General features: G+C 37.4%; 1 protein-coding gene across 8 annotated transcripts in view; it reads left to right on the plus strand.

Moving 5' to 3' along the window:
- Window positions 1-20,542, plus strand: part of LOC106878803 (H(+)/Cl(-) exchange transporter 3) — a 111,404-nt gene that overhangs the window by 85,951 nt on the left and 4,911 nt on the right. For 6 of the 8 annotated variants that reach the window (XM_014928143.3, XM_014928141.3, XM_052975048.2 and 3 more), the window contains 7 exons: window positions 503-617; window positions 3,754-3,849; window positions 9,054-9,077; window positions 16,526-16,584; window positions 17,215-17,322; window positions 18,404-18,528; window positions 19,803-19,897. In XM_014928143.3, coding sequence (XP_014783629.1) covers window positions 503-617; window positions 3,754-3,849; window positions 9,054-9,077; window positions 16,526-16,584; window positions 17,215-17,322; window positions 18,404-18,528; window positions 19,803-19,897 — 622 coding nt within the window. The remainder of the gene's footprint in view (window positions 1-502; window positions 618-3,753; window positions 3,850-9,053; window positions 9,078-16,525; window positions 16,585-17,214; window positions 17,323-18,403; window positions 18,529-19,802; window positions 19,898-20,542) is intronic. The other 2 variants (XM_014928142.3, XM_089338703.1) reach the window with 1 other exon arrangement.

Consider the following 20,542-nt stretch of genomic DNA (forward strand, 5'->3'; position numbering starts at 1 on the left):
TCAACACTGCGTGAAGCACAGTGCTCTCTCTCTCTCTCTCCCTCCCTCGCGTGCAGCTTCCTATCTTGGACATGTGAGCATGCGCACAACTGCCAAACATTGCATCACTAGAACTGTGAAGAACACAGTTCCATACAAGGATTTTTGTATTTTGTTTCATAAACTAAGGGATGGCTACTGACATTAAGCTTGAAGATTAAATAATGTACAAATATAAAGAAAGAATTAAAAAGGATTCATTATATTGAATGTTATCGATAATATTGAGTGGAGGTAGCGGGTGCTGCAGTACCTATACACATGCCACCACTCCTTTGAGTTGAGCAGCATTGACAACAGCTCCACTTTTGACTTTATTTTTGTTCTACGGTTTTTGTTTATCACAACCATGGTCATACTAGAGCACTGCCTGCTGTTAGTATTTCATTTTATATATTTTTTTCTGTACCTTTCATTTTTAAAATTATTAAAAAATTTTTTTTTTCTTAAATTCTATTTTCAGTGTCTTTGGTTGTGATAATGTTTGAGCTGACAGGTGGGTTGCAGTACATTGTACCCATGATGCTTGCCGTGATGACAAGTAAATGGGTTGGGGATGCTCTTGGCAAGGAAGGAATGTATCCTTTTTCTCAAGTCTGAAATTTAGAGTTTTACGTGTTTCATTTTTCCATTTAGTTGCAGGAAGATGAAGGGTGAAGGTGGGTCTTGTGGGAATCACCTTGCACTGTTGAGGTCAATTCGGTATTTATTTTGTGGTTGTGTGGGAAGCCTCTAAAGGTTGGTCGTATTGTTTTACTGCATAGATTTGTTGCATTGGGGAGTGCAGAACCAACAGTGGAGATGTCAAGAGGAGGATAGACAGGTGTATTGGGCAGCTTACAAGAGTAGGGGGTGGTTATAAAGCATGGCTTGTGTGTTCCCATGTATCTATGTATGTATAATCAATAGTGTTGTGAGAGTTTCTCATTCCTTCTTTAAATGTTCTTTATGCACAAAAGTATGCATATCTCACACTAATATGAGATTGCACCAGCATGGCCATGTGGATAGAGCATATTACAAACTATTGGAATGAAATGTCTGTCAAAAGACCAGCTAGTCACATGGTGGACTGAAGTGGCACTTGAACATCCATAACAAATGAGCAAAAATTGAGACATTGCTGCAGTGTTTGGGATCAGCTCTTTAAATGACTTTCAGGGCTCAAAAGTTATTGTAAGATACCAGGCTAGAAAAGAGTAATTCTAGGTACAGCAAAAGGTCAGACTCTGTAAGGAGCAGACAGCCACCATGTGTGTGTGTGTGTGTGTGCGCACACACCAACATTTACTGATCTGATCCATGCAAGCATGGAAAAGTAGATGTTAAAACAAAAATAATATTTATACACGATGTGTGGTTAAGAAGTTTGTTCCCCACCGCCATGTGATTTTGGGTTCATTCTCACTGGGTAGCACGTTAGTTAAGTGCCTGCTGCTACAGCCCGAGATTCATCAAAACCTCTTGAGAGCATTTGGTAGATGGAAATTGAAAAAAAGGCCATCATGTATACATATATATATATATATATATATATATATATATATATATATATATATATATATATAGGGGTTGAACAAAATAATGGAAACACCTTAAAATTTCAGACAAATTTATTTTAATATGGGGTAGGACCACTTTTGGCAGTAATTACAGCTTGAATTCTTTGAGGTATGGACTCATACAAAGTCTGAATTGTTTCCAGAGGAATTTTTGTCCATTCTTCAGCTAAAACAGTCTCCGGTTCTTGTAGTGATGATGGTGGAGGATATCGACTCCTTACTTGTTTTTTCTAATATACACCATAAGTATTCAATAATATTGAGATCTGGGGACTGTGTTGGCCAGATAAGATGTTCAACTTCACTAGAATTTTCCTCATGCCATTCAGTAACAACTTTAGCTGTGTGAATTGGTGCATTATCATCCTGAAAGATTGCATTTCCCTCAGGAAACAGTTCTGCAACCATAGGATGAATTTGATCAGATAAAATGCTTAAATAGTCTTGAGTATTAATTCTGCTATGAAGAGAAACCATTGAGCCAGTGGATTTCCAAGATATAGTGCTGCCCACATCATCACAGATCCTCCTCCATGTTTAACTGTTGGAAGAAGGCAGTCTGGGTCAGATGCTTCTTTTGGCCGTCTCCACACACATATACTCGGCTGGTGGTCAGAAATAAGGTAAAGGAATAACGTAAAAATAAACAAGCTTTTGACGGTTTTACAGATGTTTCAAAATTATGATTTTATGATTCTAGGTGTTTCCATTATTTTGTTCACCCCCTATACAGGGTGTCCACAAAGTCTGGGTACATGGAGGAAATAAAATCATAACATAAACAATTAAATATAAGAAATAATAATTTCTTAAAGTATGTGTTAATCTCCATGTACCCAGACTTTGTGGACACCCTGTATGTATGTATCACTCAAAGAAACTCCAACCTTTTCCAACCTTCACGTTTCATTAACAATCCTCAAAGGAAACTCTCTTAAGAATGGAGCTGTGCAGTTTTAAATCACGAAAGTTAAAGTCTGGTCAGAGAGGAACCAACGGTTTCGCATCCACGAAAGGCACAGCCTTGTGGACAGCTCATCAGACTCTATACAAAGGCAAATTTAACTCTTCACCTCGCAGAGGTAGAGAAAAGCTGTGTCAATTTGTCATCAGAGAAAAAAAAAACGTTAGTGGACATAGGTTGTCTCCCCTGGACCAGCGATAATTAGAAGTGGTGAACAGTTAAATTAGTCTTTGTATAGTCTGATGATTTGGCCACAAGGCTGGTTACTCTACGACTAGACTTCAACTTTAGTGAATTGATACAAACACACACATAAAGCAAAAATATTGGGTTTTATATGTGTGTGTGTGTGCGTGTGTTTGTACCTCCTTTGTCTTGACATCATGTGATAGTTGCAAACGGTCATCACCATCATAGAAACTGATTTGGAAACATTTACAGTCCTATGTATGTCTACACAAACACACACACGCATACTAGGAGCAGTCCCAGACTCACCTGTGTTTATTGTCTAACATATATATGCGTGTGTAATTATATATATATATGTGTGTGTGTGTGTGTGTAATCATCATTGTTTCACATCCATTTTCCATGCTGACATAGGCAGGATGGTTCCACAGAAACAGGCAAGTCAGAAGACGACACCAAACTCTGTCCTCTGCTTTGACATGGGTTTTATGGTTGGATGACCTTCCTAATGCCAATTATTTTCCAGTGTGTGGACTGGGTGCTTTTTATGTTGCTCCAGCAGCACTGAGGTCACCAGGTAATTTGCAGGACAAAGAGCCCCCTCAACTGGAGTATGGGGTGAGTATTGAGAGGCAGAAAGGTGTCTTACATCAGAAGATAGACATGGCTTCCTCAGACAAAGCAGAGAGGAAAGAGGATGTAACCAAGCTGCAGGGTGGTGCATCTAGAAAAGTGAGACAGGAATTTTGAAAGGTGAGTGGAAAGTAGAGGATTTAGCAGGGACATATTGTGTGCAGGTAGATAAGTAGGTGGATAGGTGATGGAGAATGAAAGAGAAGGAGGGAAAAAAAGTAGTGGTGAGCACGGGTCGGTTGTGGGAGATGGGATGGGTCAGGTAGATGGCTTCTACTTTGCTGGGTGGGTCTTCTCAAGCACAGCATATCACCAGTTGTCTCAAACCATTGAATTGTGAAACTCCTTGACATAACTCCTCAGCTATGATGCCCATATACGACTGAATGGTTACCCTTATTTAGACAGCAAGGAAGAATTCACCCACACAACAATGGCAGCAGATGTGATGCGGCCTCGGTAAGTACATAAAAAAATGCAGCACTCAGTCACCAATAAACCATTTCTCTTTGCTAAGATAGATTCAAATCCCTTAAGCTGGAAGAAACTGCTGAGGGATCTAATGACTGAATTTTCAGTGAAATATGTCAAATTTGTGTGAAAGAATGTTTTTAAAAAATTTTTTTTTTTTTAGGTGGTGGGGTTTCTCATCTGAACCATTTCCTCGTCCAATAAATATTTCTGGTTTCATTTTTGTCACTAATAGACCCAATACAAATAGAATTTGAGACTCTCTCCCCTTGCTCTGTTTCTGTCTCTCAAGCAGTCCCCCTCTCCCCCATCCCTATTTGTACCTAGATTGCAGAATGGTATTCCATAATAACATTATCTTCAATCAAGATGGCATTTGGACCTCTCTATTTTAGTCACTAACTCAGATGCTGTAATTCTCAACCGAGAATTCCTGTTTTTCTTGACTTACTGTTGAAATTTTTGCTTGCTATGATAGCAAACTTTTGCATGCCTTGTGACTCCTGGTTCATGTAAAAACATTTACTTTGTGTGGAGATGGGTGACAGTTACTCAATTTTACATACAGTGTTTTCTTACCCTGTGGTGTAGGTTGTACATTCATCTAGTTTACAGTTTGGAATCAAAAATATGATTGAAGGTTAAATTTCTTTGCATGGAGACATGATGAAACGATTTCTTTCTTATTCAAGATACAACCATGTAGTGTCAAGTTCTTGAGTTTTTTCTGTCAGACATAAATGACAGTGTCTACAGAAGCCATTGTATACCTTCTATGCTACAGCTCTTAATTTTATCAGTTTTATCTATAGTTGCTGCCACTACACTGTTTTTTTTAAAGAAATCAGATATATTTTGAAAGAAATTTTAATTTTCACTTATTTTTGTACTCAAGGAATCTTAGCCTTAAACATGTTTTGAGTTAACCTCTCAGGTTCGATGTTTTTACTGTACAGTCTTCCAATTCTACATCTTCTGTTTATGCTATTATTTTGACAGACATTTCCCATTCAAAGACCCCATTGAGCTGTCTCTGAAATTGTATTTGGTTTTGGTTGTTTCATGTTTATAGATTTTTACTAACAGAGATTTGTAATTCTGTGTTACCCACACAGCTTTTATTGATGTTAGTAAGACTTTTGTTGCAGACCTTCTGACACCTGCATGAAGTAAGAAAGTGCATAGTGATTAAAATGAGCAAAGACCATGCTGGATATTTTTGTGGATATTTTCAAACTATATTGAGAACGAAACCAGAAAATATTTCTATTTAATGCTGGGCCTTCATTTTATTTACTTTCAACATTTCAGCCATGAATTGAAACCACACATCTAGCAATGGGTGTTAGGGCAGCTTCGTTGTATATTTTCTATTTGATGATTGATTAAATATGAACCAATTAACATTTCCTGTGATGTGCTGTACAATCATGAGTAGGTGATTGATGTTGTGTGTGTGTGTTCTCCATTGACCTGACCATAAAGATGGTATTTGCTGATGTTTAGGTTGAGTTTTGGAAATTTCCTATATTCAAGTTACAAGAATGAAGATCAGTTTTTATGTTAATTTAATACATTCTTCATCATTATCATACATTCTTACACATATTTCTTTACGGAAGATATCTTATGTAAAGTATTTCTTCAATCAGATTACATCAACTCATCAGAGATTGTATAACAAACAAGCAAAATTACTGCCTTAAATCACTTGACAGAAACATTGTACACAATCCAACCGGTGTAGGGATAAAAAAATTTCATTAAATACCTTAAAAGGTGAAGGTTTTTTTAATCCTGATATAGATAATGCTAGATGTGTCTGTTGTAACAGATGTAGACAGATCTAAAGTATCAGATGTCAGAACTAATAATGATCTATTATTTTTATTTGACCACACGTAGGTAATTAAAACATTGACTTTCACATAAGCTGTGGTAAATATAGTTCAACATACATAGAACTGATGGAGATTAAGACAGAATAAGCTTCATCAATATATGTTTGAAAGTGCAATCTGATAGGAAGATATTTCTGAGAAGTTAGAGTTTAGGGTGGTCCCATAGGCTGGAAATTTTGATACGAAATTTGCTTAGCTGACATGGTTGAAGGCTTTGCTGATGTCTTGAGCAACAGCATTGCATTCATGGAACTTTTACTTGTTTCAGTCATTGGACTGTGGCCATGCTGGGGCATCTCCTCTAAGAGTTTTATTGAACAAATCAACCCTACTACTTGAATTTTGGCATTTATTCTATCAGTCTATTTTGCTGAACTTCTATCTGACCCATTGCAAGTAAGGAAGAGCAAATGTTAAAGAAAGGACCAAAAAAAAAAAATGATTTGATTAGGAAAAAAGGGCTTGAATTTGGAGATAATAATTAGGAATGTATTTCAGTGTTATCTCTAAACACCTGATATCCAAGTGGTATTGGAATTTGCTGATTCTGGGCAGAAGTGAATTTACTGCATTGTTGGTATTGCTTTGATGTTTTCATTAGTGAATAGTAAGGATTAAAAACAAAATTAGACATTAATTTACTAACATATGTAGAGATGTTGCATATTGGTGTATTTATGAGGAGACTGTAATTCTCATAATAAAAGTAAACGATGCTAATAGTTTGGTGTTGCAAAGTTGTTGAATGGTGGAGATGAGGGCATATCTTTGAATTCTTGTTCTAATGCGAGTGATGAAGCTTTCAAGTTACAGTGACTAATTGAAGCACAAATTCAGCTCTGAGACAGAAAATTGATGCCCAGGAACCAGTTACCTTCTAAACATATGTGAAAACACCTGCATGCAATTAGCTTAACTGTATCTGAGCAACTTAGGCAGGTGAAAGTGATATAACAGGTAAAAACTATATTCACAATGTAGTTCAGTAAATGGTACCAACAAATTTCATCTCAGTTTATTTTTTTATGATTTTTACACTAGACTAACTACCTTTCATCAAAGTATTTAGTTGCTAATAAGCCTAGAAGAGTTACACAGAGAGAAAAGAGCACAGAACTACTTCAGAAAGCTAATTGTTGATAAATGACTTGAGAGCGTAGACAAATGTTGTACAAATGTGTCGTTAGTGAAGTGGAAGTTGGTAACAAGTTCACTGTGGAATTTAGACTTGGTTCTTTGCTCTTATTATTGTTCTCTGAGCCATAATCAGAAAGTCTAAGACCAACTGTCCATTGAAATTCCTGTATACTGATGAGCTGAGTTTTATAACTGAAAATGTGGAAGGTTTAGAAAAGAAATTCCAAATGTGGGAAGAACAGTCAGACAGCAAAGGCCTCAGGGTTAACTGAGCAACAAAGTCAAATTTTAATTTATAGTAAGGAAGATAGAAGCTTGTTGCCATCAAGGAAATGGCCATGTTTGATGTGCTGAAAGATTAGAAAAGAATTCTATTTGGTGTACATGTACCCAATTTAAAATAGAAATGTACAAGAGATGCAGTGGGATGCATGGGAGAGGCGGCAGAGAAAGACTGAGCGAGACATAAGCAGGGAGAAAGGCGAAAACTGATTCCATTGTGTTGAACCATATAAAGAAGACAACAAAGAAATTCAACAATGCCAAGAGACAGGAACCATCTAACCCATGCAACCATAGGAAAATGGATGTAAAAATGATGTTGATGATGTGTGTGTGTGTGGCTATGACTTCACTGGTATGTATTTAGTTGTTTATATTGCATCCTTTTATATCCAGTAATTTGTGGTTTGACAAATATGGAAGAATGCAAATAAGAACTGTCTGAAATAAGTACTGAGGTTGATATGGTTAACTGGTGGTGCCCAAGTATGGCTGCAGTCCAATGAGTGAAACCAGTAAAAGAACCCCTGTGTGTTTGCAAAGTATGTATTTGTGTGTGTTTTTGAGTCTGTTTGGGTAGTCATTGGTGGTGAGGGTTTTCTGGGTCAGAAGTCGGACCGGAACTTCTTTTAGATACCTCTATTATAACTCACAGAGGAAATGTTGGGTCTATTCTTTAACATGTCCGTCCCAGTCTTGCTCTGTAGTTGTGAGACTTGCATTCTGGTCTGGGACCCTTAGGGATCATGTTTTGGTTCTAGGATTGTCAAATGGGATTTCATATCCAACCAACAATACTCAAAAATTGGGATGCTGTTTCTTACTTGTATGATTCAGGTACATTAGCTGAGATTGTTTATGTTGCTTGTTTTTCCTCTTTGGATCCTACATATCATGTTCTTTTCTCTGACGATCCAGCTGGGTGATGACTTGCATTGGTCAGCCATGTTGTTCTGACAGATGAGGAAGATGGGCACTGACTGGGACTCTGCTCAGACGGTTGCCTCAGAGAACGAAATCCTTAAATGCATACATGTACATTAACACACACATACAAACACGCGCATTGCCTTTTGTCCTATTCAGATTGATGAACTTTCAACTCAGTGTTTATGCAACTTTTTTTCTTGCTCCCACCGTCACATCCTGGATGTTTTGTTGGGTCAAAATTAGGAAGGTGATCCATGTCAGCTTGTGAATATGTATGGCATCTAAAACCATTGGTGAAACATGGTACCATGCTAATACCAAATCATTCTTGATTGCAAGTAATAGGGGGATACACACACATGTACATATACACACACACATAGTAGGCTTCTTTTAGTTTCCGTCTACCAAATCCACTCACAAGGCTTTGGTCAACCCAGGGCTATAGAAAATGCTTACCCAAAATACCATGTGGTTGAGGAGCAAGCTTCTCACACACACACACACACACACACATGTCATGAATGAATTTTCTTAAAAGGTACAAAGATGATTGCAAAGAAGCAGTAAAGACACAAAGTGCTGTGGACATTTGAACAAGATAATACTTGATAATAACGATTACCTCATCATCATCATCATCATCACCACCAGCAACAACAGTAATGAGCCCGTGTGGGAGCCTCTCCACATTCACTCAGCCATCTAGAAATAACATTCAAATCTCTCAAACCAAATCCTATTAAATGATGTAGCCTTACATATGTCTAGACGAGATGGTCACAGCTGGAAAGTCATTCATCATAGGTCTGTTCAATCAGGGTTGACTTGGAACTAAACAGCAACAACAACTGACACCACCACCACTTCATGTTTATCCATTTTAACAGTTTGTCTTTTTTTTTCATTTTTATTTTTATGTTTTTGTTTTTGCCTCCCAAGGTACTGGCGATATGGACTGGGCGTGTAAGTGTTCTGTTTTCCAATACTACTGAATCTCGCTCTCATCTCTCAACCTCTCTTTTAACCCCACCCCCAGTGCTGCCTTTGTAGAATGCTTCACCATTTATATATTTATTTATGTGTGTGTGTCTCTCTCTCTCTCTACATGTATGTGTACATATGTATATATGCATGTGCATATATGTATATATGCATATATATATATATATGTATATATACATAGATGCATGTGCATATATATATATATATATATATATATATATATATATATATATATATATATATATATATATGCATATATATATATATATATATATATATATATGCTTATATCATAAAAAAAAAGAACCAGACTCCTTGGTTGCTTGAACTTTTCTTGTTGCTCTACAACTTCTGTGTCTTTTCTTTTTTAATTTGTTTTTGTGTTATGGGTTTGTTTGGTAGTTTGGTCATTTTTCTCATGATTGCTATTAAGTCTTTTTGGTGTTGCTGTTGGTGTTGCTGTAGTCATTCGCTGTTGTTTTAAATTATATAGTTTGCTGTCTCTTTTATTGGACTGTTAAATTCTGAGGAGTCACCCATGCACACATTTGAAAAGAAAGCCATTATTATTAATATTATTATTACTATTATTTCACCTACCTCTGTCATTACTCATTCATGTCTGATTTGTGTGTGTGTGTGCGTGCATAAGTATACCTGTTTATATATAAATGTGTGTGCATGCATATATATATATATATATATATCTGCGTATATATCATTATCATTTTAATACCAACTTTTCTGTTTGTGTGAGTCAGAAGGAATTTATTATGACAGATTTTCTATGGCTTAGTTCCAAGTAAGATGATATTCCCCCACCCCCACCTCCATGACCAGACATGTTCTTGCACAACAACGGAAATGAACAACACTGCTTGAATGCCAGTGACAATCATTTTGCAACTATTAGACAATATCAAGGCACGGAGACATATGCATACAAGTGTGCGTGTGCATACACACACACACACACACACACACACATATACTAAGTCTGTTTTGGGTAAATCCCAATGTGTTTCTTATTCAGCATTTATTACAGTGCAGGAAGTTCAGATACTTACACATCAGTTCTACTGGCGTGTAAGTATTTCATAAAGTAGCACACACGCACAAGATAAAGAGTTGACTCAGCACAAGTTTAATATTTGTTACAACTGTTTCAATATTATTTCATCTCAAACCACTTTACATATAAATGATTTTGTGTGATATAATCCATGATGTCTGCATAAATTTAGCCATGGTTGAATAGGCTGGAGTGGAGCCTCTTCCAAATAACAGCACAGGCTGCTGCTACTGCTGCTGCTGCTGCTACTAGACATAGTGATTAGTAATAGCAACAGGTTGGTTCTAGTCCAATGAGGTGCCACTCCAACCTATTTAACCGAATGAATTCATACAGGTTGTGTGGATTTTATTATACGTAATCATTTATACATAAAATGGTTTGAAAGAGTTGTAATGACAAACTTGTACTACATTAACTTACATGTATACACATCAGTACATACGTACCAGATATCTGTAGCTTCGGCATCGATGGTAGCGAAGATGGTCAGAGGTCTGTTGGCATCAAACCGAATCCACTTTATCTGTCAAAAGCCTGCTGCACGATGGAGTCAGTCACATTGAACAAAAGAGAGCAAAGCACGTCTTGTTGAAAGCCTGTCTTGATGGCGAACGCCTCAAAGTGATTATCTCTGATCTGAAGGTCTGAACCAGCATAAAAACTGAACATAGGAGCACAATGATCTTGTGAAGCATTTGCCAACAATCTCTATAGGGTGGTCCACTTGACAAAGAATACAACCACTGTCTGCTGCTCAACGCACATTTGTTCTTCCATCAGCTGATGAAGGGCAAATATTTGATTGCAACCTCTGCATCCAGGTTGGAAACCAGGTTGCTCTTCCCTGTTGGTCTGCTTGTGATGCTTTTACTGCTGCAGTCGGATGATCTTTGTAAATACCTTCCCCAGTGATGGAGAAGAAGCTGATAACCGACTAGTTTTTTGCATTCTCTGCTGTCACCTTTCGATGGGAACGATGATGGCTTTCTTCCATATCCAATGATGCTAAAGCTATAGATATCTTGTCCAACATTGCCCGCTTCACTCAACCTTATGGTCTCAGGGTCTCTGCAGACAAGATGAAAGTTCTAACAACAGATAGCTTGCCAGCTTTTGTGCATCTTGATGGCATTCAGATATCTTGGTTCCATGGTGCTGGAGAAGAAAGTTGTATCAGTCACAGATGAAATGCAGAATCAAGTCTGTAACTTCTGCATCCCTTTGATGGTGGTGTCTGGAAGAAGCCCAACATCTCCCTAAGGACCAAGCTCCATCTTTTTTGTATGCTGGTTCTGTCTGTCATTCTCTACAGCACTGTGAGATCTGGACCATCCTAAAAGTGTTCCAAATGCAGTGTCTTTGTCAAATCCTTGGTGTCTCTCTATGTGAAATGAATCTCAAGCAATAACATCCTGTAGAACAATGCCAGCAGCAGCCTTGGACCATTGGAGACCAAGTCCAGCAGCGAAAGGCTCTGGTGGTTTGGCCACATCTGGAAGACTAGCACACCAACTTTTGTAGTGGCAACAATCCATGCACTGAAGAATCCATGACTGTGATTGAGGTGGAACCGACAACAGATTTATAAGGGTGATGAGGCATCAGGATGGACCCTTCAAGTAGGTGAAAAGAAGTGAGTGGGGTCAGGAGAAGAGAAAGTGTAGGAGGGTAGAGATTAAAAGATTTGCTAAGTGGAGATTAAGACAACAAAATTTCTTTAAGTCCTGATATATATTTTAAACATAACTCTGATCTGTCTTCATGACTTTATAACAACCATTTTGTTTTCATCTCATAATAGCATAATATTCGAAGCATCAAGAATTGTTTTGAATAAGCATTATAGGGTTAAGTCTATTGAAGAATATCTTTCTTCGAAGAGCAGTTGTTTTGTCTTTGCTATCTAGTTTTCATTTCTTGATGCATGGTAAATAGTTTGGCTCCATGTCTCATCCATTTTTAGAAGTCCATGTGTCTTTAAAAACATTTTATTTTTAGAATTAGCATTGCATGGTTAGAAAAATGGTTTATGAGATCTGTGTGTGTTTTTCTTTTTATTATCCAAGATGTTTTTTTATTCAACTTGACTTTGTTGCTCTCTCTCTCTCTCTCTCTCATCATGTTAATTTTCACTCACACACATGCAAACGCTCACCACGTATTCAGTCAATTAATTGTCTGTAAAAGACATAGTTTCATGCCCTGCTGACCACCATATAATAAAATGTGTTGCTAATAATGTGGTGATTTTTCTGTTGCCTGATGTGTTGCCTGTTCTTGACAATCACTGCCAATGTAATGTGTGTGACACAAAAGTCTGAAGAGCATATATCATTTGCTGATGTGTTCCCAAGACTGCTTATTGCCAATTTTCTCTTGAAATACGCTGCTTTTGTTTCATTTCATTTTGGACAAGAATGGAAAATTTTTGTAATAAAATAACTTTGCTATTATCAATCTGATATTTGGAGCATAAATTAATATGAAAATTTGATGGAATGTTTTAAATTTAGATTACTTGGAAACGGACAGGTTGTATCAGAGAACTAGAGATTTGATACAAATTCCATGCCTGTAACTTAGCAGTTTGATGAAAGAGTCTAATAAAATAAGTACTAGAATTAAAATACGTACTAACCTTGCACGACAGTGCTCCAGCATGGCTGCAGACCAATGACGGAAACAAGTAAAAGGAATAAATCCAATATCTCAAAATTGAAGAAGACTCTTGAAGAATCCTTTGTTTTGTTAGATTGACAGAATGGTAGGTGTGTTGTCAGATCACGATGCATTAATGTCTTTTATCTTTTACTTGTGGCCATTCTGGGGCACTGCCTTGAAGACTTTTAGTCTAACTGATTGACACAGTACTTATTCTATTAATCTCTTGTTGGACTGCTAAGTTGATAGGATGTAAACAAACCAACACTGCTTAGTAAAGCCAGTTATCAAGAGATGGCAGGGGGATGACAAACACACATGCACACACCTCACACAGAGACCAGGATATCTGTCTACATAAGGTCCCTGTGAAATCCTGCTCATTGCAGTGAAATTGACTTCTGGAAGTACTGCATACGTATATATTGTATACTATATTTTCATGTGTGTATATATGCTTTTGTATATATGCTCTGCTGGATGTGTAATGTGAGTGTACATGTTCAAGAGAGTGCCATTTGATTTGGGAGAGAAAGAAAGAGAGAGAGAGATAAGGTATGCTGTGTGCAAGAGGGGAGACTGTGCTGGTTTGGTCATGTGACGCAGATGGATGCTGACAGCTCCATAAAGATGTGCTGGTCTTTCAAAATGGATGGAACACGTGGAAGAGAGAGACCCAGGAAGACACGGGCCAGAATACTGAAAGATGAGCTCAGAACACCTTTCAGATGAAATGACAAAGGACTGAGATACTTGCTGTACTAAAGAAAACCTGTCTTCCACTGGACAGAAGTGTTAAGGTCACTCCCACTGGTGAAGAGGATGTCCTACAAGAGCCCTGTGCCAGTGCCACATAAAAACTCACATGCTGGCCCCACATGAAAGGCACACAGTACACATTGTTAAGTAGCTGACATTAGAAAGAGTCTCCAGCTGTAGAAACTAAACCAAATCAAACTGGAATCTGATGTGGCCCCCAGCTTGCCAGCCCTGGTCAAACCATCCAATCCATACCTTAAGAGACACTCAGCAATGAAAGTGCACTTCAGGTTTCCTACCTAAACATTAATTTCAAATACAAAATATATATGTGAGGTTGCTTTCTATCTAGCAGGGTTATGTCATTCAAAAGTTAAAATAACTCTAAGCACATTGTGACTAACAACGTATAATAACATCTGATAGTCTGGCCAATACTGTGGTATGTATACACATACACACATGTACATGCTTTCAGTTTCCATCTACCAAATGTACTCAAATGACTTTGGTCAACCCAGCACAGTGGCGCTGAGCCCAGACCTATATGATTGGGAGGTGAACTTCTTCACCACACAGCTATAGCATATAATATTTACATCCATACAATACATATATACTGGCCAGAGGTTTTTGACATGTTAGTCACTGCTACATATACTAAATCACAATTTGTAATACACACAGTATGTCTAATTTATCTATAATCTATTCATTAAAATAAGGCAGTCAAATTATATTAAAAAAACTCATTTATCTTTGAATTTAATATGTATTATTATTTAATAAAAAGCAAACATACTGTTTTTAAATCTGGTTTTTATTAAAATCAGAAGAAAAGACCAAAACAGCAATAGACTATATTCAGTGGCTTCATTTAGTTTACAAACTGAAAAAGCATCCAGTCCACACTATAAAGTGGTTGGCGTTTGGAAGGGCATCCAGCCATAAAAACCCTGCCAAAACAGACTGGAGTCTGATGCCTGGTGTGGTCTTCTGGCTTGACCAGTTCCTGTCAAACCATATCAGCATAGAAAATGGACATTAAATGATGAGGATATATATTTGATGGGCTTTACAGTTTCTGTCAATCAAATTTACTTACAATGCATTGTTTAGCCCAGAGTTGTGTGTTTTGCCCAGAGTTGTGTGTTTTGCCCAAGGTGCTGCACTGGGATTGAACACAAAACCATGTGGCTGTAAAGCAAGCTTTTTAATCACTCAACCATAATAAATAATAAAAAGAAATATGATTAAAAAATATTTTACCCCATTGTTTACCAAGTTTTAGAGTTATATCCATTATAATTAGGGATGTGTTACATGATGTAATAAGGCTACATGTTGGAATGGTTATTACATGTTCAGCTGGTAAATTGCTTGTTGCTGAATGGGTTTTGCTCTTCACAAGATATTTTCTATGGTGTTTGCATATCAAAAATGTATCACATGTAGCTTTTTGTTGAGATAATTTTACATGTTTTGCCTGCCTGCCTGAACATTTTTATGGTGTCTCATGTTTAGACTCCTCATCTCTTGAGAAGCATTAAATGTTCTGGGTTATTACATTTTGTGGGTGTGATGTGTTCTTGTGTTAATCTGGTCTATCGTATGCTCTGCCAGTGTTGAGATTGCTTGTATTTTAATATTACGTGTTTGGTGGTGACGGTCTTTTATTGCAGTACAAATGTTAATGTGGTACAAATACATTGCCCTCTGTTCAAATAACACTACATGCCTGCTGTTTGAGACTTATCCAGTCTGCATTCTGCATAACAGTGTACAAAATGAATTATTTGATAAGCAACTGGCATTCTGTCCCCTGTTCTTGTAGCGTTATATGAAGTGATTCTGCTAAGAAGAGGTGTGTGTAATGTTTTCTATTGAGTAGAGGGCCTATGGTAAAGAGAATAATGTCTCTTATGGTAAGGAACTATATATTCCTTTGTGGTTTAGGAACTGGTAATGGGTAAGAACTAGTAAGCTTCCTTGAACAATATTTTCTTCTATTGTTCTCCAGTATGTTTTCAATGTTTAATCACACAATTCAAATGTTCTGTAATCTGTAATACTTTATTTAATTACAGCCTCTATGCAACAGATATGTGCTGTTGTCTTCTTTCTGCTTATTCTATCATTATACTACAATAAAGTTTCTCCTTTGAATTAGTTTGTTGTATATCACCCCCACCCAAGTCCAGCTGGTATACTACCTGTCTGTCCTCTTATCATCATTCCTATTGTATTTGCTCCCACCCTAATCTACACACACACATTCAAGTGGTACATTAACCACTTCACCTAGCATGAAACCCATGAAAGTGAGTCCCCCCCCCCTCCTGCATACCCTGATCCATTTTTTTCATAAATATGTCTGCTTACAGATGTTCAAGGTGACTAGAAACTGCACCAGTCGTGGAGGAGATGCAAAGGTGATGTTGGGTAGAGCCAACTTCTTGCCCTGCTACACTATGACAGTGACCCCTGACAAATTCACCTACACAGACCTCTACTTTCAGTCTTCATTCCAAATCTGAATCACTGCTAATCTTCAGTCAATAACGTAAACGCATGGCTGTGTGGTTAAGGCAGTGCTCCAGTATGTCCACACTCCAATAACTGTAAAAGGTAAATGAAGATGCAGGTGGAGGTTAAAATAATCCTTTACGCTGCAGGGGCCCAGTCCTTGTGTTAGCACTCACTCATGTAATCTCTCTTGCTACTATCACAATATACAAGTGGTTGTATATATTATTTGTGGTTAATGATCTGTTTTTCTTTTAACTGTAATCCATTCAATGCAATGTTTCTACATACCACAAAAACTAGACACTTGTTATATACAACAAACGGTGGCTTACTCTTTTCCCTTTTTGCAGCCAACAATTTACAAAGTTTTATTTTTATTGTACAGGCGAAGTGACCCACCCCTCTGTGTTATAACTCAAGATTCAATGACAGTTGAAGAAATTGGTAAGTTTTCTTCTGTCTATATTCTTTTCTCTTTCAGTTAAGAACGCTCTATTATGAGGTTATTACATAAATGCATTTGGCTCCTTTTTTTCCCATTTATTGAAATCATTATTTTTCCTCAATAATTTTAACGAGTCAACCGTATAATGTCTTCCTTGTTCATAGCTTCTTGCCAATGTTCCACTAACTTCTCAATACCTTGGCAGTAGAAATCGCTGATTTGTTAAAGTTGTTGATGAAAAATAAGGATTAAAATAAATGAAATCTGAAAACCCAACATTGTATATTCTACCACAATTGGTGTTGAACCTTGTTTTGATGTCCACCACCCTTTCTTTTAAATTGTTCATATTTCAAAACCTAGCATCAGGAATGTTTTTAATCACATGATGTGTCCAAAATGCCAAATGAATAATGGAAAAGCTATTTTGTTAAACTCTTCCTAATTACTAATTATTTTCCAAATTGAGATGTACAATTGGCAGTATACTTCATTAGAAATGTTGTTCATGAAAGAGTTAATAACACACACACACACACACACATGCATACACATTTTTTAAATTTTCATTATCAGTCATATTTTTTATGTTTCGTTTTTATTTATATATTTTTTTCTTTAAATTCAAGAATGTGTTCTTCGAGAGACTGAACATAATGGTTTTCCTGTTGTTGTATCCAGAGAATCACAATATTTGGTTGGATTTGTTTTGCGTAGAGACCTTAATATTGCTATTAGTAAGTATAAGATATTGTGTCATTTGTTTATTTATTGGTTTTTGCTCACAGCCCTGTGGCCATGGTGGAACATTACCTTCAAAGAGTTTCATTCATTTATCCATATTGCACACACACCCCCGACCTTGTACTTGGTCTAGTATTGAACTCATTTCAGTATTGATTGAATGGTTTCAGTTATTTTCTTTCTTGTAGAGAAGTGCCTTACATTAAGGATGTGAATGCTTTTGTACATGAACGCATTGATACATCAACACAGACACACAAACAAACACACATTTTTATCTGTAATATGTTGTCTTCTCCTTCAAAAACTTCCGTAGAGTCTCTCTCAAGGACGGCACAGGAAGAAGTACTGCAGCAGCATGTCGTCCAAATACTGACCAGCCCTTCAACTGCAGCCACTGTGGTTGTGCTTGGCTGGCCTCAGTTGGCCTAAGCACCATGGACATGCCTGCAATCAACAGGGATCAGCTCTCTCTTCATTTGCAAAGCCAAGTCAAGAAGATGTGTGTGTGTTCAGTCATTCATTTATTCAAGTTTATCACAGTCACTTATTTCTCTAATTCTGTCTTAGATTAACTGACTGAAAACTCTCAGATTTTTCAATTCTATATTACTATTTATCAACATTTGCAGTCTCGTTAAATTATGCTACACAAATCCCAAAAGAATATATTTCACCCTTGTGTTCTGACCACTACCCCCCCCCCCCCCCTCTCTCTCTGCCTCACTCTGTCTCTCTCCACCACCCTATATAAACTAGCACGTGCACTTGGATTCCCCTACCCGATTTTTTTTTCTGGGTAGGAGAGTTGCCTCATAGGAAAACAGCCATACATGTATCGCGAAACAAAGAATAATCTATTGGAGCTTGGGAAAATTAACCATAACAAATAAAGGCCAACAATTTAAACATTACAGCTAAGTATATAATGGAAACACATAAATCCAAACACCCAGTTTTCAATTACACAAAATAGGTTGTTGATTTTTTAAAAATCTTATTATCTATTAAAGCCTTTTAAATATTTCATATTTCTTCCTTTCTATCCAACTTTCTTTTTTTTCTCTTTCGCAGCCAATGCTCGTAAAATCCAAGACGGCATTGTCAGCAACTCGTGTATTTATTTCTCATCTCATACTCCGTCAAATCAAGGAGTAATGGCACCTGCAGCATTGAAATTAAGAAGAATTTTAGATATGGTAAGTAAGAACTCTGTTTCTCAAAGTGTTAATCTTGTTCATATCTCAACTGTAAACACACAACCATGGCAGAAGTGGTTAAGAAGAAGAAACATGAGATATTGGCACAGTGTCTGTTCAGGTCATAATTTTGAGAAGGGAGGGGAAGGGAGAATATATCTGTTTAGCTATGGAGTGTTTATATACATGTAGGTATATATGTTTAGTTTCAGAGCAAATATAGTTACAGAGAAGTGTAACAGGGAATGTGTATGCATTCAGCTGCAACTTAACTATAGAGGCATCTGTGCAGAGGGTGTGTCTATGTATTGCTTTACTGTTGGTGTGGAAATCAATATTCTAGTTAGGATAAACCCTAGTAAATGTAGTATGGAAGCGAAGGGGAGCATAATGGAAAGCATCCAGCACATAACTACTCTATCCACCAAAGGACCAACGTAGCAGCTCTTATATTACCTCACCAATAGACTCTCTGTCCTTGATACTGAACTTTGGTTAGAGACTGTGAACAACAGGCTTCCAAGACACAGCCCCCCCCCCCCCCTCCCCGAATATCCCAGATCCTCTTCCATGTCTAACAGTCGGAAGAAGGCATCCTGTGTCAAATGCCTCTCCTGGCCATCCCCACACATATATCCAGCCAGCTGTCAGAAACAAGGTAAAGGATGACTCGTCCGAGAAAGCAACATTCCTTTAACGCTCCAGGGACCAACTCTGCGGGCTCCCACTCCACTCCAAACGCCCTGCAACATTTGTCCTTGAAAGTAGTGGCTCTCTGACCGCAGCCCCCACCTACAAAATCTGTACAGCTCCCGGCAAACATCTTTTGTGGAAACTGGGTTCTCAAGGCCATCAAGCTCTCCAGCAACTTTGGGAGCTGCACCTCTGCGACCCCTTCAACAACTCGCACAAGAGTCCGACAGTCCCCACTGGTACTTAATTTATCAACCCTAAAAGGATGAAAGGTGAAGTCGACCTCAGTGGAAATTGAACTCAGAACATAGTGATGGGCAAAATACTACTAAGCATTTTGTCTAGCACGCTAACGATTCTGCCAGCTTAATCATAATAATCATATACACATACTGTTATTCTGTATTGCTCAGCATAATGTCATGCGTTCTGTGGCTACCCACATATCATTGCCCCCCCAACTCACTCTCCTTTCACACACATCCGACATGGCTACACACATTTTGATGTCAGTGTGTTCTGCAATTACCACCACCATCTCTATACGAGTATCTTATTTATTAAATTTTCTTTTATTCCAGGCTCCAATTACAATAACAGATCAAACTCCTATGGAGACTGTTGTAGAAATGTTCCGTAAACTCGGTCTCAGACAAACATTGGTTACTCATAATGGGTAAGTAGGTTTTTATAGGCATTTTGCACACTTTCAACTTGGTAGTTAATAGGTCCTTTTACTTCCTTTTAATGTCAGTTTAAGCAAACTTGTAAACAAAATCATCTGTCTAAGGGTATCTAGGATTACATTATCCAATGTCTTGTTTAAGACAATGGAGTTTGGTTTGAGGGAGATATTGCTGATCTTTCTAAGAGATTGACAAACACTTCAAGACTTATTTGTTGGTCTATGTAATATTTAATATTCTATGTAACTCACTTTTTTCTGAATATGTGCTGTTGAAATTGGAGTGCATCTTTTCTTCCATTCGATATAGTATATACTAGCAGAAATACCCGGCGTTGCCTGGGTTAAAGAGAATAATGAAATCTAAAAACGCCGTTTAGACTACGCATCGTCTTTATATATATAGAGATGTATATACACACACGCACCCAAACACACGTATATATATGTATATCAATATAAATATATGAAAGTCAATGAAGTTTCGTAAAAGAAGGTGATCATGTACATACTTTCTTGCTGTTGTGATTATAACACCTCATTGTAAACTATGTTCCTTGTTTTCCCTTGTGGAGCATATACAAATAGGTTTTTTGTTGCTGCCCACTCTTGAGCAGCCAACATACAGTTGTCCAT

Source organism: Octopus bimaculoides, chromosome 20, assembly GCF_046866305.1.
Source record: "Octopus bimaculoides isolate indiv1 chromosome 20, ASM4686630v1, whole genome shotgun sequence".
Lineage (NCBI taxonomy): Eukaryota > Metazoa > Mollusca > Cephalopoda > Octopoda > Octopodidae > Octopus > Octopus bimaculoides.